The 17,033-nt window shown below is 27.1% G+C and overlaps 1 protein-coding gene across 1 annotated transcript; it reads left to right on the top strand.

Annotated features, from left to right (window-relative positions):
- The first annotated feature begins 1,423 nt into the window (after positions 1–1,423).
- On the top strand, positions 1,424–14,730 carry LOC130678660 (CD151 antigen). Its single transcript, XM_057486012.1, has 7 exons — positions 1,424–1,812; positions 9,534–9,629; positions 10,186–10,380; positions 10,928–11,095; positions 12,678–12,770; positions 13,116–13,256; positions 14,564–14,730. Exons 2-7 carry the CDS (start codon positions 9,552–9,554, stop codon positions 14,609–14,611), a joined length of 723 nt encoding a protein of 240 aa, XP_057341995.1. The 5' UTR covers positions 1,424–1,812; positions 9,534–9,551; the 3' UTR covers positions 14,612–14,730.
- Positions 14,731–17,033: the final 2,303 nt, after the last annotated feature.

The following is a 17,033-nucleotide window of genomic DNA, read 5'->3' as shown; positions in this document are numbered from 1 at the left end:
GACATAAAATTTTTTTTCTTGCGCGAAAATTTTTTTTTTGTGTTGAACTATGGTTTTTTCCACATGCACTTGAAAAAAAAAAATCTGGCTCCGGAATCAAGCACCCTAATATATATATATATATATATATATATATTATTTAAATGCAACTTTCTTTTATTTATATGAGTAATTTAAAATCGTCAGCACTAAATTCGTTTTGTTAATTTAATAAGCATTTTATTTAAATTAATTTGGAACACGAATACAGTATAATGCAACGTCATATATATTATATATTGACACGAACTATAAATAAAACACTTATTACTTATAGTAAAGATGAGAAATCAATATCAAGTCTCTTTGTTAAATAAAATTTAGTCACTACATTTAAAAATTTGAATAATATCATCATCGTTGTAATAAATTTTATTAGTAAGTAAGTGATTATAAAATATGTATGATGTCTTTGCCGTGTGCTAATCACGTTGAATCATGATCAACAGGTATGAAAAAAAAATCGCAACGATATATTAGTTTTATATACGTCAATTTATTATAGATATGCACGCTTCAAGCTTCAACTTTTTGATTGCATCATTACGTGTTCTTCAAGCTAGATGAACGCAGATTATACTTAGTTGTAAGTCATCAAAGAAAAGCAAACCATCTTTTAATGTTAATATTAGCCAACTTATTTTTATCCTCACTACATAAAATTATAAACTTTAGTCCACAAAAATAATTATTAAATTAAACTTTGGAGAACAAAAAATTTTATTGCCCACTAAAAAGTACATATATATATATAATTTGAAAGTACATATATATTACCTTTTTTTTATTACCAGTAAACCAGAAAAAACATCGAAAATAAAATAATATTTTGAAACTGATTTAAATGTCAAAATTTAAAAATAAATTTTTATATTTATAATTTGTAAATTTATATTAAAATATATAAAAAATCATTAAATATTTGAGTATAATTTAGTAAAAAAAAATTTTGATTATTTAAATAAGAAAAAAAAAAGTAAAAATTTATTGAGTTTTGTTTACTTTACGATTTTACCCCAAATGTTATTTTTATAAATATTTAGATAATGGATTAAAAATAAATTGTACTTTGTGTAAAAAATATAATGTATATAGATTAAACAAATAAAGATAAAATGTAAATCGATTTTCACGGATCGATATTTACTAGAGTTTATGACGATCTAGATTCAAAGCATGTCAGGTCGAATGGGGTAACTTCACCCCTCACCACCCTGTTCTTATCATAATCAATTACATATATATGTAGATATATATACATATACATTTATACATATATACATACTCATATATTCAGGTATGCATATACGGTTGAGCAAAAATACTGTGGAGAGAGTAAAAGCGCTGTGGAATATACGCATGTAGTAAAGTGATGACTTGAGCCGCGTCGTCGAGACGTAAAACTGTTTTCTGTTTCAGTTTCGTTCCGGCACTTCGTACCGTAGTATCAACTTGTCGTATGTCTTTAGTCTGTGTCATTAATTAAACTCACCAAGACTGATAACAAGTGGTCACTTGATATATTTACCCCTCATAAAAAATATTACTCCAAAATTTTTTAAATTTATCCTTTGCTTGTTTTTTTTTTCTTTTGAATTCCGGATTTTCTACTGCAAGTTTGTTTTAAAAAAAAATTTTAATTGTTAAATTACATAGAAAGTGCATTTGAACTATTGACTTCTGTCTAAACCTGTTGATATTGTGCAGATTCATAGAGAAAGGCAAGACTTTATTCTTGCCGATAATTAATTTAATAATTATTTTTAAAAATAAGTAAGTTGTATTTCATAATTATTATTTAAAAATTTCAAAATTATGCTTTTGCTCCAAAAAATTTTACTTCATTTTTTATATTTTTCTCACTTATAGTTTTTGAATTATTGCTAAATAATATTTATGTGCAATAAATATATTAAATTATAAATAATACTAATTTAAATAATGATGTTGAATTGAATATCTAATGAAATTAATTATTAATGGTAATGATCAAGGAAACAATCTTGAGAAAAAAAAATATTTATGCATATTTATTTATTTGTAAATTATAAACATGCATTTATGACCGTGTAATCATAGTATATCAGTTCTCGTAGTACCGTAGCAAGTTAATTATTATAAATACGTGGTATAAAAATATACAATTTACCGCATAATTTTTTAAAAAACCGAATGCAAACAAAAAAAGAGAAAATATAAGACAAATTACTCTATCAAACAAAAAAGCTCGTGTTAGATTTTCTTTGACATTATCAATTTCATATTCTATATCCTATTACTTATTACATACTATTTGTACTATTGCGCATTAGATTTTTTTTCCGGGTTGTCACGTAAGTTTTTGTCCACATACGTGACATATTTAACGTCAGTATCTATAATTATTACTCACGGATCTTAAATGTGTCATACATAGGGCTCGGCATTGAACATATATATGTTTATATAATTTATTAAGGCCCAACATTCAGAGAGTTAAGAACCTAAGGGATTATAAACATAACAGAAAGTAAAAACTTGATGACCTCGGCTTACATATAAATTGTAAATTCAAAATGGACCCAGTTAACTTTACTTGTTTTACTTGGTATTATTTTTTTGTCTTGTTGACTCGCATATTTAAAGTCAAAAAAAATAAAGAAACATAACATAATAGCTTTCTCTTTCTATGCAACGTAATCCAACATTTTCCATCTGTATCTTAAACATTCTCCATTATACTCGATCGCAGACAACGCAGACTTTAACAAAACTCTCTCAGATTGAATTTTAAATAAAAAAAAAATATAAAAATAATAATAATAAAACGAAACAGCGAACTCGTTCTCACCGCGATTCGATCCTCCGCATAGCCAACCATGTCGTCATTCTGGAGGCTCGACCCACAACTATATGTATATAGATATATATTTATTCATTTATATTTATATTTATTAAAGTCTTGCAGGTCTTACGGCCTGAAAATACTCGAGACTTAAAGATTTCTTGGGAAAGTCCACAATCTGCAGTCGATTGGATTGTACAGGTCACATGCACAAGAAACTACAGATTATATCATCAATATAAAATTAACTTACTCATACTCATACTCATTTATTAGTTTATTTTTTTTTCAATGACGCAATATTTTTTTTTTTATTTATTTAAAAAAGTAAGAATTTTTTATCGATTCGATTGATGGGTTTGTGTTGTAATTGAATGTTGTGTTATGTTTAGTAAAAGTATTTAGTAAATTACGACATAACAAAACAGGTGTTGGCCCAAATATTAATAGATATACGTGCCCATACACCGATATCATGGAACAGAGCGTCCGGTAATATGTGGGAAGAATATAATTACGATTCAGTGCGCGAGAACGTGCTGGTGATGCTACTGATTGCTTCATGTCTCGTGTGTTTTATACCTAGATGTACTTATATTATTATATTGTATATTGTATTTAGCTATACTGGTACACTCTGGAGTATTCAAGGACTCGAGTGCATAGCACACAGCATTACTACACGATGGATAATATTATGGAGAATGTTTCTAATCGTTGTTGCAACCAAATCGTAAATCGTTGATACGTGCGTTGATTGCACTTATGGAGAATTACTATACATCGGTTAATGTTTTTAACACGATACGCAAACGTTTACGGTTTTTTTTATTTAATTTTATTAGGCGGAGACTCAAATCCATCAGATAAATAACTTTTTTTTAAGTACAGAAGGCTAAGAAATTTTTTCTTTTTTTTTAGGTAAAATTTGTCTGAGAAAAAAATTAATTGTTTTTGAGTGCACAGACAAAATTTTGTGCAAAAATCTACCCCATAGTTTATGCACAGAAATGAAGGATTTTTGGCGCGAAAAATTTTCACTCGCGGCAAGAAAATTTTTGCATCATTAATTGAAACCAAAAATTTTCTTGGGATAAGAAAAAAATTTTCTAGTCCTGACCCTGTTTAGAAAATCTCATAGAACCCAATAGATTCTCATAAATTTCTATAGAAATTTTATATAAGAATGAATGAGTTCTATGAGAAGTGCTATAGTTAAGTATTGGGCCTTATTCATACAGCTTATAAGAATCGGATTTTTTGAGCAGGGAAGAAAATTTGTATTTTTAATTTATAATTCAAAATATTTCTTAGAAGAAATCCTTTTTTTCTCTAGTAAATCTGGACAAAAACAAAATAAATTAAAAAGTAAAAACCAATACATTTTGTTTCATTTTCTACTCTTTTTTTTGTTTGAAAGTCACTCGAAATTGAGTATTTTATCAAGTTCTTAGTTTTTACTCTCGGATACAATTTACTGACAATTTTAAAGTAAAATTTTATTATTTAATTTCCCGCGTCTTAAAAAATGAAGGTAATTAATGAAATAAACTAATTTTACTCATGTAGATAATTAAATTTTGGATTTGAATGATTCAAACAAGAACACCGCGTAATGATCAAAGTAAGAAAATTATATTTTTCCACTATTAAAATTTGGAGTAACTTCTAAACACATTATAATAAACCACACGGAAAAAAATAAACTTTAAAAATTAGTGTTTGAAATTACAACTCGGAACCCGGGTGTCAATATGGGGAATTTTAATATTCCAAATAATAAATTTTATAATACGTGTTTTCAATTTTCTAAATATCAGTTACGATTTTTAAAGTACGAAGAGTAATTTTTCACGTTTTTTAATCATAAATAAAAAAATTACTATATAGAATGATAGTATTTACTGATCACTTTATCATTTTTTTACTTGTCGTTCTCAATTTATATAGTTCATTTTTTTCCGTGCATCGTTTCAAAAAATAATCGATGAAATCTAACTTAAGTTATATATTAATTATTGTTATTTTTTGATATTTTGTTCGATGGTTTTTTATTACTCTAATAAAAAATTTTATTTAAAAAAATAAAAAACAAATTTAAAATTCTAATGGGCAAAGTAAATTTATTTATTTGAACAAATGCAAATAAGTTTAATGATAATGGTAGAATGATGTTGATGGATTAACGTTACATGAAATGTAACAACCTTTGTAGAATATACGTGCAGGCATCATACATGCAATTACGTTCAGGTTGTGGGCGAGAATGAGTATGGTCAAGGACATTAATGATCTCACGAATTATATAATTAACAGCTAAAAAAATTAATTAAATATATTTAGCGTCCTTGAGTAGTATTGATTGTAGTTAATTAAAAAATTTTTTAACCAGATCATAAGTAAAATAATAAAATATTAAATAAATAAATCAATTATTAATACTGTACGAAGAAGGTTTCTCTTTTAGTAAAAATTTCATTTACTTTCAGTATTTTTTTTTTTTTCTAACCGCGGTTTATTCGAAAGTTTTAATCAATCTTATTAAATCATCTAAATAATTCGTCGAAAATATTTCTTATTCATTTTAACTTCCGTTAGTTGTAATTAATATTTATAAATATTATATTACCAAGGTATTTATTAAAATTTATTTGTATTCTTTATATACAAAAAAAAAAGGATTTCTTGGCGCGAGAAAAACTTTTCATTATGAAATAAAAACAAAAATTTTCTTAGGACTAGAAAAAATTTCTTTCCCCAAGAATTTTTTTTAGTCATAAGAAAATTTTCGCTTTCAAAGCATAATGCAAAAAAATTTTTAAGGCAAGTTACTGAAGGGCTTATAATTTTTTTTATTACTAATCGTTTTGGGATTACCCTGGAGTTAGCCGACATTCGCTATTTTAAAAATAAAAAATCGTATAACTCTAGAAAAAAAAATAATTTTCAAATTTAAAAAAAATGCTCGTGTAGATTTTTTAATTTTCTAGGCGAGTTTTTTTTTAAAAAGATCAAAAAATACATACTCGAGTTATAATTTGAAATTAAATTTCAAGATTACTTATTTTTTATTTAAAAATTTTTTCAGACCTCATTACTTTTTGATTTTTACATACAATTTTTCGAAATCTAGACGAGTATTTTTTTTATTTCTCACATTTCCAAGTTTTAATCCGGAAAGCAACCACCCGCCATTTTGAATAAAATATCTTGTAATTTAAAAAAAAACAAAAATTTTTTAATTTTGAAAAAATACTCGTGTAGATTTTTTAATTTAATAAACGAGTATTTTTTTTAAAAGATCAAAAATAGTAGAATTTTTATTTTAAATAAAAATTCATAATACAATCATCAAAACAGAGTATATATAGCAGGGTCGGCCATAAGAAAACTATCCTTCTGGGACTTTATTTTAAAGCTAAAAGTTGGTCTACAAAACGATGGCAATAACAAAAAAAAATATACGCCCTTTTTGAATTAGTAACGAGATATATTTACTAAGATTACTTTAATTAATCTTGTCTTCAGGAAGTCTTGTTAAGGTTCATGACCTCTCTAATAATTTATAAACGAGCCCTGTCTCAATTTTACATATATCTGGGTTAAGTCACAACATAAATTATTATTTAACAGGATAATTGTTTTAAATTGTCAAGGACCAACTAACAAGATTTAATTTTTCTTAAATTATTATTGAGATAATTTTCTCATTTAATAAATTCTTTAAAATTAAACCTCGTTCCTTTAATTTTTATCTAAAATAATGTCGTCTATTAAATATTATATCGTGAAAAATAAAATAAAATAAAATATATAATAATTGTTAAATAATTTAATTAGTGAATTATTTATAAAAAATATTTTATAACTGATGTAATATACTTTCTCCGTTACACCTGCGTTCTTTTCATGGCCACTTCGTATCCTCAATCTCTTAAAGATGTTATTATTATTATCAAGTATAAAATACATGGATGTGAGATTTTTAAAAAATTATCTGATCTTGATATCAATATGAAGGTAAAGTTACTTTTGAATTATCCCGCGTTACCGTATTATTATGATCAGTTAAGAAAAACGTATTTTAATACAGTAGTCGCTTTAGTAAGTTATGAATTATGAATTATGAATTATTATTCCAAGGAAATTTAAATCTGGGTTAGTAGGAATCACTGATGATGTCATTGCCAGTGTAATGAGGACTAGTGAAAGATGTAAGTGACTCTTTGCATTACACTTTAATTTAATGTAAAGACTTACTTACTTACTTACTTACTTTTATTTAGCGTTAATTTCTTTTTCTTTGTTTTTTATTCGTGTCAATCAATTTTAATATGATATTTAATGTATAACACTTTCTAACTATGAATCCTTTAAATTTATTTATTTATTTGAATTTTTTTCTATTGTTATACTACCCGGAGCGAAAATTATGGCAACCGTCTATTACGTTTTTGAAGTATCAACCCATAACGTTACGGTAATAATTACTTGGAATTATGGAATATACTATGGGAACAATTCTTATGATTATGGTAAAAGTTTATTCATCGTATGGTGATTGGATTATGGTAATGATTACCATGTTCATGGAAATAGTTCCTATAGTCACATAGGAATGAATCCTATATCCTCATTGGTACGATTCCTAAGTTCGTATGGGAATAAACCCTATATATTATGGTAACCGCTCCCATAATATATGTGAAATGTTTCCATAACATTATGGTAATCAATACCATATTTCATGATTATGATTACCGTAATGTATGGGAATCATTACCATGATATTATGGTAATGGTTACCATAATAGTATGGTAAAGATTACTATGATTAGGACCAGGATTTTTGCTTTTATTTAAAAATAACAATTAATAATTAATGGTGTCAAATTTTGGAATTGCATTGGAAATATTGGCCGTAAAAAAAAATTTTTCAAATAAAAGTTGTAGGAAATTTTATTTTCTATAGAAAATGTCTCTTATGATTTTTTTATACGACCAATATTTTCACCGTAATTTCAAAATTAAGACTTTCATAATTAACAAAAATTTGAATAATTCATTATGAATCTCAATTTTGGAATTACGGTGAAAATATTGGTCGTATAAAAAAAACATAAGAGACATTTTTTTTATAAAAATAAATTTCCTACAACTTTTGTTTGAAAATTTTTGATATAAGACCAATATTTTCGTCGTAATGTTAAACATCTGAACAATTCTTTTAGAAGTTAAGGCAAAAATCTTGTTCCTAACTATGATAGTATGGTTATTATTAGCACAATATTATGATAGCGATTCCCACAATATAAGTAATCTCTGAATGCTATAGTAACCATGACCATAATATTAGGGTAATTTTTACCATAGTAGTATGGAAACGATTACCATAATGACAAAGAAATTATCGTATCGGAATAAAACCCATATAGGGAGAAATGGTTACCGTACTTTGTTTGGGTGCCATTTATATAATCGATATTTCAAATAAACCTGTTACCATACGTGGAACCATTGGAACCATTCCCATAATGTATTGTAATCATTACCGTAAATTTTTTTCCGTGTAATGGAATTTAAATTTATCAATCATCATTGAAAGTATATATATGTATATATTTATTTATTTAAATAATTAAATTCAAGGATGCATGAGTCATTTTTGTATTTGCCGTTTAAAATATGGGTGTATCATTCTATTGTTGAGTTATTATTTATAATTTTATTGTAAATAATTTATATTATTTTTGTATTCGTCATCTTTTTTGTATACATTTACAACACGGTAATTTACATTGGGAAAGAATTGATAAGAAGCAAATTATTTAAAAGGTGACTAATTACTTTGAACGATGGTGAAATAAGGATTGAAGCTAAAATATTAATTTAACAACAAATAATATTTAGAAATACATGAGCGATAGAGGAAAAATATATAATGGGTTTTAATTTTACGGTTTTAAAATATAGAGTGACGTGCGTGATTGACTCAGAGCTCGGATATGACTTTAACCATTCGTTTGAATTTATTAATGTTGTGATATATGAGTCGGTTATTATATTAAGTTAAATATGAATGATGTACATGAGCCAAAGTAAAGGTTCGCTCTGTCCTTCATCAAAAATTACTTTAAGTTGAGTGTTTGCGTCATATATTTTATCCACTTACTTTAGACCGAATTTACAGACGGTATATAATTTTTAATTAAATAATTTTAATTTTAATTACAATGACAATTATTTTTTAAATTTAATTATTTATTTTTAAAAAAGTTTTTTTTTTAATTTACTACATATTTAATTAAATGTATTGTTTATTAATTGCATTAATTTTTTAGTATTTAATAATAAAAAAAAAAATGACACAATGACAACTGCAATAATAAAAAAATTGAGTAATCATAAATCTTGGTCAACATTTCATGTCAGGCGTAAATGAAATTTAATTTAATTAATAAATACTCTCGTTAGTTAATTAGTAAATTTAATAATTAACTAAATGTATTTAATTATAATTAAAAAGCGGGAGAACAGTCACGATTTAAATTTAAATAATTAATTGATAAAAAAAGATAACGCGGATGTAATAATTAAATAACGAAATACTGATAACAGAATTAACTTTTCTAGTTAATGTTTATTAATTTTTAATTTTATTTTTGTCCAGGCAAACGGATATTACGCAATGGGTTACGGTACGGAGATGGACGGCTGCGGTCGTTTTATGAAATACTCTTTATTTATTGCAAATTTAATAATATTTGTAAGTACTTTTATTTTTTTTTATAACAATAAATAGACGTTAATTTATTTCATTTGTTAGTTAATTTACGTTATTAATTGTCTAATAAATTATTTATTTATTTCTTCATTGTGAAATATCTAAAATAACGTCAACTGCCTTTTCAAGGCTAACATCTTAAACACCTCGTTCTTTCAATATCATTGCCAAGGTGTGATATGACATCACTAGAATCACATGCTAAATATTTTGAGATACATCAAAAAAATAAATACTGATAAAATTTTTTTTTTAATTCACTGAATCATAACGAGCATTAAAAATTTTTATTTTTCATCTGAATAAAAGTTTATATTTATACTTTTTTTTAAATATATGATCTCTGTTTATTTAATTGATGTTTCAATTATCGCAAAATTTATGCACGTTTAATAAAAAAAAAAATTTAATTTATTGCGGTCGTTTTTTAAAAGCAATTCAGAGATAATTTCTATAAATAAATTTTTATTTTTAAATTTCCGTTATCACTTTTTTTTTGAATACGTAAATAATTTTTTATTTATTTTTATAAATTTAGATTGGAGGATGTGCAATTATTGGAATTGTTATTTGGGCATTTGTTGATAAAGTACCATATCTAAGTGCACTTGTCGGTAATGATTTATTGGCCGGAGTTGTTTACGTTCTTCTTGCTGGCGGAATATTAATAATTTTATCATCATTCTTCGGATGTATTGGAGCTGCACGTGAAGTTAAATGTATGCTTCTTACGGTAAGTTACTTACTCATCAAGTTTTAAATTCAAATAATTTCGCTTTGAAACTTTTAAAGTAAAAAAAAAAAATTACGTTATTTTTTTTATTCCAATAATTTAATTAAAGAGATTTTAAAAATAAATATTCACTTTACACTATTAGACTTTGTGTCGTGTTTAATTGCAGAAAGGGAGAGAACGTGAAAAACATTTAACTAAATTTTCTCGGATACATTGCAAGCCGCAGTTTTGTAAAAGAAAATAATATATTATCTGTTTGTCGATTATATTAATAATATACCATGTAAAAATCCGTATGATAAATACAAATACTTATATATATTTTTTAAACATAAATATTCATGTTTTCTTGTATATTTTTTATCCTGAGTTAAACGACTGCTGTTGAGTTGTAGATTAGATTTTATTTAAAATTTTTATTTGCCGCGTTTTTACTAATATTTGAATTTTCCGCTTTTAAATAACATTCGTGCGTTTAATAAAACTGTGCAACTAATTAATTAATTAATTAATAATAATAACAATAATATTCTTTTTTTTTCAGTATTTCATAATAGTATTTTTGTTGTTTGTAATAATGCTGATTGGAGGAGTTTTAGGATACGTATTCCGCAGTAAAGTTATTGGCACAATTGAACAGGAAATGAGAAACACAATGCGTCTTTATGATAAACATGATATTCATGACGCTTGGGACACAACTCAAAGAACAGTAAGTTAAAAAAATATCGCGATATTATTCTAAAAGGACTTAGATTTAATTCACCCTTTTGGCTTTCCATTGTAAAAAATTTGGGAAGTGAACGCGGAGTAAATGCGGAGTGATTTTTTGTAAAAACTCCGAAACTCAAGGTGACGGAGTGAATTCGGATTTAAATAAAATCCAAATCATTCCGAATTCACTCCCGATTTTTTACGGTTCCGTCATTCGTAATCCGAAGACATTAAATCCGCGACAAAATATCCGAAGACATTTTATCCGATAGACAAAATATCCCCGGACTAAATACTTGATAGATAAAACATCCCCGACAAAATATCTTATAATGTAAATAGTACGGTACCCTTTTATCAGAAATGTTTAATATATTTGCACATAAAATTTGAGTGTGTGATATTAAAAATGATGACACGACCGATGATCCGAGGACAATTGATCCGCGACAATTAATCCGCGACAATTGATCCTTGCAACGATTGATCCGTCGATAAAATGCGTGTAACATAAAAATTACGCCCTTTTTTCACTAATTTGTGTGTGAGTATATTTTTTATGTTACACGCACACAAAATTACTGAAAAAAGGGCGTAATTTTTCATGTTATACGCATTTTATCGACGGATCAATCGTCGCAAGGATCAATTGTCGCGGATCAATTGTCCTCGGATCAACGGTCAGGTAATCATTAAAAATAGATCAACAAATATGCTTGAAATCGTACTGTGCCCTTTTTTCACAGATTTTGGGTGGGTATTATTTTGGAAATAGGTCAACACATATGCTTGGAATGGTACAGTATCCGTTTATCGAAGACCATGAATTATTTTTTCACTGAAAATATATTTTTCTGAATAAGATTTATCGACAGGATATTTTGTCACGGATTTTTGGTCTCTTGAATATTTAGTCCAAGGACATTTTGGCTATTGGATAAAATATCTTCGGATTTCATGTCACGGATCTATTGTCCACGGATTACGATTCGTGTCACCATTTTTTACAGAGTATGATTTTTTTCTCATTTCCAATTCTTTGGTAGACTTATTTTGAAACTAAAAATTTAAAAAAAAATTTTTGAAAACCTAAAGGACCCATGACTTGAATTATATGCCCTTTTGGCTTCAAAATTTTTTTTTTAAATTTGAATTTTAGAATCAGTCTCCAAAATGGTTTCAAATAAATAAAAAAAAAAAAAGTTGTACCCCCTTTCAGCTCTAGGAAGATCCTTGAAGCGAAAAGGGCGTATAAAAATGTAGTCCATTTGAAATTAGTGACGCAGAATATATATTTATATTTTGAATATAATAATTGTTCAAGTGAAAAGAGCATACATAACTTTCATTATTGGCTGTGTACATTTCGCATTCAATAATTCACTGATTTCTCCGCTCGAGGCGGACTGCAAACATATCATATAAGTTCATGAGAAATATCTTCCGTATACATCTTCCTTCAGCTTAACAATACATCCATATATATATAACAATTTTATGACTTAATGCTATTTTATTTAAAAAAAAAAAAAAAAAAAAAAAATTATTTAAATATTAAAATATTATTTTTTTTTGTCTAGTTCCATTGCTGTGGTGTTACTAATTATCGTGATTGGAATAATTTCTACCCAAATGTCCCGGATTCATGTTGTAAAGAATATCAACCCGGACAGGTAATATATATAGTTAATATTATAAAATATGTTTATGTAATTAATTAATTAATTTACTTAATACTTCGTGGGAGCGGTCAAAAAGTACTTAATCAAATTACAAAAGTAATAATGTCTAATTAATTTTTTAAACTTCATGATGAAGATAAAAAATTTAATATTAAATTAATAGTTTTTTGTAACGTAAAGATTTGAATTTAGGAAAAATATTAAACAATATCAGGTATATCAGGTGTTTTTTTTATGAGTCAACTGTTGATAAAGTAAACACCTCGATAGACGTTGAATGTTAAAGTAAGTCGGTGGGAAATTCAAATTTAATTTATTGTTTTACTTTTTTTCCAGTATTACAATTGCAATAGCTCGCCGAATTCGATAAATCAGTCTAATACGTACTCTGAAGGATGTTTGAATAAAGTAAGAATGTATATACAGAAACATGCAACAGTTATGGGTGCTGCTGGAATAGCGATCGCTGTTATAATGGTAATTTTTTTTATTTATTATAATTCAGAATTTCATTGTAGATTTTAATTTTTTTTATAGAATATATGATTTACTTTTCAACTCCCCACTATAAAAATTGAAAATTTTCAAAAAAAGAAAAGTGATTGGTTTCGGTCCGGTTTTCGAAAATCGAGTTTTCATCAGACCTTGTCGTTTTGGGGTCCTAGAAAGCTATTTTACTTCCGTCCCCGGGCATGTGTTTTTGTGTCCAGTGATTTCTTTAGAGGAAAATGTTTTTTTCTAAGTACCGAGCCCTTAGCCTAGAATTTCTATCGAATTTCTATAGGATTTCTTAGATGATGATTCTCATCAAAATTAAGTCGTCCGATGAATTCTTGGAGGCTTGAGGGTATCCAGGTAAGTCTTCTGGAAGAACGCTAGCACACAAAAGTGAAGGAAAAAAATTTTTTCTTTAACACCGAGTCTGTTCGTCCGTCCGTCCGCGTGTGTGTGTATATACTTTTTAACTTCCCGCTAAGAAAATTGTTAATTTTTAAAAATTCGGGAAGTTATTAGTTTCACCGAGCCCTTGGTCTAGATTTTCTCCGAGATTCCTCTAGGATTCAGAGAAGTTTTCTGGGAGAACGCTAGCACACAAAAGTGAAGGAAAAAAATTTTTTCTTTAACACCGAGTCTGTTCGTCCGTCCGTCCGCGTGTGTGTGTATATACTTTTTAACTTCCCGCTAAGAAAATTGTTAATTTTCAAAAATTCGGGAAGTTATTAGTTTCACCCCGATTTTCGAAAATCGAGTTTTTATCAGATGTCGACGTTTTGAGGTCCTAGGAAACTTATTCTGACTATTTTCAGAAGGATGCCCGAGTGTGTGTGTGTGTGTGTGTGTGTGTGTGTGTGTGTGTGTGTGTGTGTGTGTGTGTGTATGGATGTAAACTCTTCATATCTTTTTAATGAATTGACTGATTGAGATGGTTGAAGTGGCAATCGAAAGAGTTTGTTGGCCGTCAACTTTTCTGAAAATTTCAAATCGATCGATTAAATGAACTCTAAGATAGAGCAGGAATCCAGAAAAAAAAAATTGTTTTTTTTTTTAATTTTTCAGTTTTTCTTAAATCGATAGACCGTTTTTTTTGTCCGACAATATCGCCGGAACGAATCAATCGAATAAATATTAATACTTTAATTTGTAAGTTTTAGAAATTTTTAACAGATTCCAAAAATATGGTTTTGAATTAATTATTTTTTCTGCATTACTGAAAATTATAAAAAACTTCTGAATCGATGGCTCATTCATAAAATTAATTATATTTGAAATTTTTTTTGTTTCAGTTCTTTGGTATGATATTTTCGTGTGCATTATTCAGGATGATAGGATAAAATTTCTTTAATCTACAATATTATTAATCCATTAATAATAATTGTAAGATAAAAAAATCAGGCCCACCTTACATTCTTCAAAAATAAATATTTATAAGCTATTTTTTATCATTAAGTTACTATCATAATATTTTTCATTAATCAGTTAAAATATTTTATAAGTACATGTATGATTACTGTATATTTTTCTCATGATATATTTTTATCGTAAGTGTAATATTTACATGATTACGGTTTAATCATTTTAATATTACAATATTTACAAAAATACAGTTCAATTGATAAGTTAAAATTTTTAATAACAAAATCAAAAATATTCCGTTGTATTTTTGTTCTTCTAAATGTTAATTTTATTATATATATATATATTTAAATGATTATCATTAAAGCTTATTTAATCGTTTGTATTATAATAATAATATAAAAATATTAATGTAATTTAATAAAAACTAAAAACTTTATAACAAAAAATAAAAATTTATTTATTATTTACAATTTTCATTTATTAGGGGAGAGGGGGGCAAAGTGGGTCCCTTAAGGAAAATAATTATAGTATCATTAATTTTTTTTACGCGTTTACTTCTTAGACCCTTGATACTTATTTCCACTTCATTATGCTGCGTCCATTAAAATTGAAAAAAGAAAATTAGGGGCAAAGTGGATCCTTCAAAAAATTTGGATTTGATATTAAAACGACGGAGAAGACAACAATCAAAGGAAAGGTAAATGGAGCTTGTATTTTTTGTGGCAAATTATACTCAGAATCTTTAGAGCCATGAATTCAATGTGGCCAATGTAAAAATTAGGCCCATGATTCATGTTCCGGTGTTCACAACAAACCCAGACAGCATTCAAGTCGGAATGACTGCTTTAAGACGTCTTTTTAAAGGCGTCCTCAAGAAGTCTTATAATGACTTCTTAAAGGTGTCATTTTTAAGAACTCTTAATCAAGAGTTCTTGAAGACTCCATAAATAAGACGTCAGTTTTGTGATGTCTAAATGTATTCTTTTTTTCAACTTCTTTGAAGTCAAAATTAAGAGCTCCTTAAGACGTCTTGGTAAGTTCATATTGAAGTCTTATTTGCGAAGTCAGAAAAAATAACTCTTTGAGAACTCTTTTTAAAGACGTCTTACTGAGTTCGCTAAGTGGCTCATTCGACATCTTGAGAACTTCTTAAAGACTTCTTTAAGATGTTGATAATACGTCCAAATCATAAATAGGAACTCATTCAGAACTCATCAAGACGACATTTTGCTATCTGGGAAGTTGTGCGAAGCTACACGTGTAATATTTGCAAATAACTCTAAAACATTTGTATTTTAATAATATAAAAAATCGTTTTAATATTGTGCTGCGACATAACTGTAAAACGTAATTTTATTATCTTTAACTTTCTTAATAAATTAAATTTATTATATTATAGTTTTGGTGGTCTATTTTACCCCTCATTATATAAGAAATTTCGATAAGCTTATCCGTCTGAATTTATTGACGTATAGAAAACTTTGAGGGGCCTACTTTGCCCCTGTATTTTTTGAAGTTTTGAGAATTTTAAGGAACCCACTTTGCCCCCTCCTTCCCTACTTATATACAATATGAACAGTTAAAGATGGGTTATGGGGGTGATCCGATGAATGGATCTCGATAGTAATTTTTCTCTACTCTTTTTGCACAGATTCAAAGATTTTGTGAAAATTTCAGCGGGGTCAAGGCATCAGAAGTTATATTTCAAATATTTTCTGTATGATACGAATAGACAAGGATAAGTAAAGAGTTTGTATGGAAGTTTTCCGGTAGATTATCCCTAGATTTTCAATGAATTTTCTTAGACGGCGATTTGGTCAAAACTACATCCCGATGGTTGAAAGAATTCCAGCAAATTAATGTACAGTGAAAGAAAAATTTTTTTTCCAGTGAATCCTGACTTTCTATACGTAGATTTTCTACGTATTTCCTAAGGATTTTCAAAAGGAAATCAGGATTCACTGGCTTGTGGAAAAAAATTTTTTTTTGACCAAGATCGCTGTCTAAGAAAATCAGTAGAAAATTCATGTATCAGAAATTTTAAACTACCATCAACATAAAAATATACATAATAAATTCATTTTTTTATGACGACATAAAATTATCCTCACTCCTTTTTTACGTCACTAGTATTACTGCGTCATAAACGATCCAACATTATGACGTTAAACTTATGCATGATATCATTCATCTGTATTATTATCTTACAATAAAAAAAATTTTTTTCTCTACCCTTGTTAAATCTCCATACGGTTTTATAATCGATTTAAACTATTTATATAACGTTAAAAATTCAATAGCGCGTGTAATTTAATAAACAAAGAGTAAACTTTATGATTAGCATTTAAGGAAGTTGCGTGTGCTGGAAAAATCGTTTAAAGGGGTGAATCTTATAGT

Source organism: Microplitis mediator, chromosome 2 (assembly GCF_029852145.1).
Source record: "Microplitis mediator isolate UGA2020A chromosome 2, iyMicMedi2.1, whole genome shotgun sequence".
NCBI classification, from domain to species: domain Eukaryota; kingdom Metazoa; phylum Arthropoda; class Insecta; order Hymenoptera; family Braconidae; genus Microplitis; species Microplitis mediator.
Note: the sequence above shows the minus strand (reverse complement) of the source record. Positions and strands in the feature narration are given on the sequence as shown.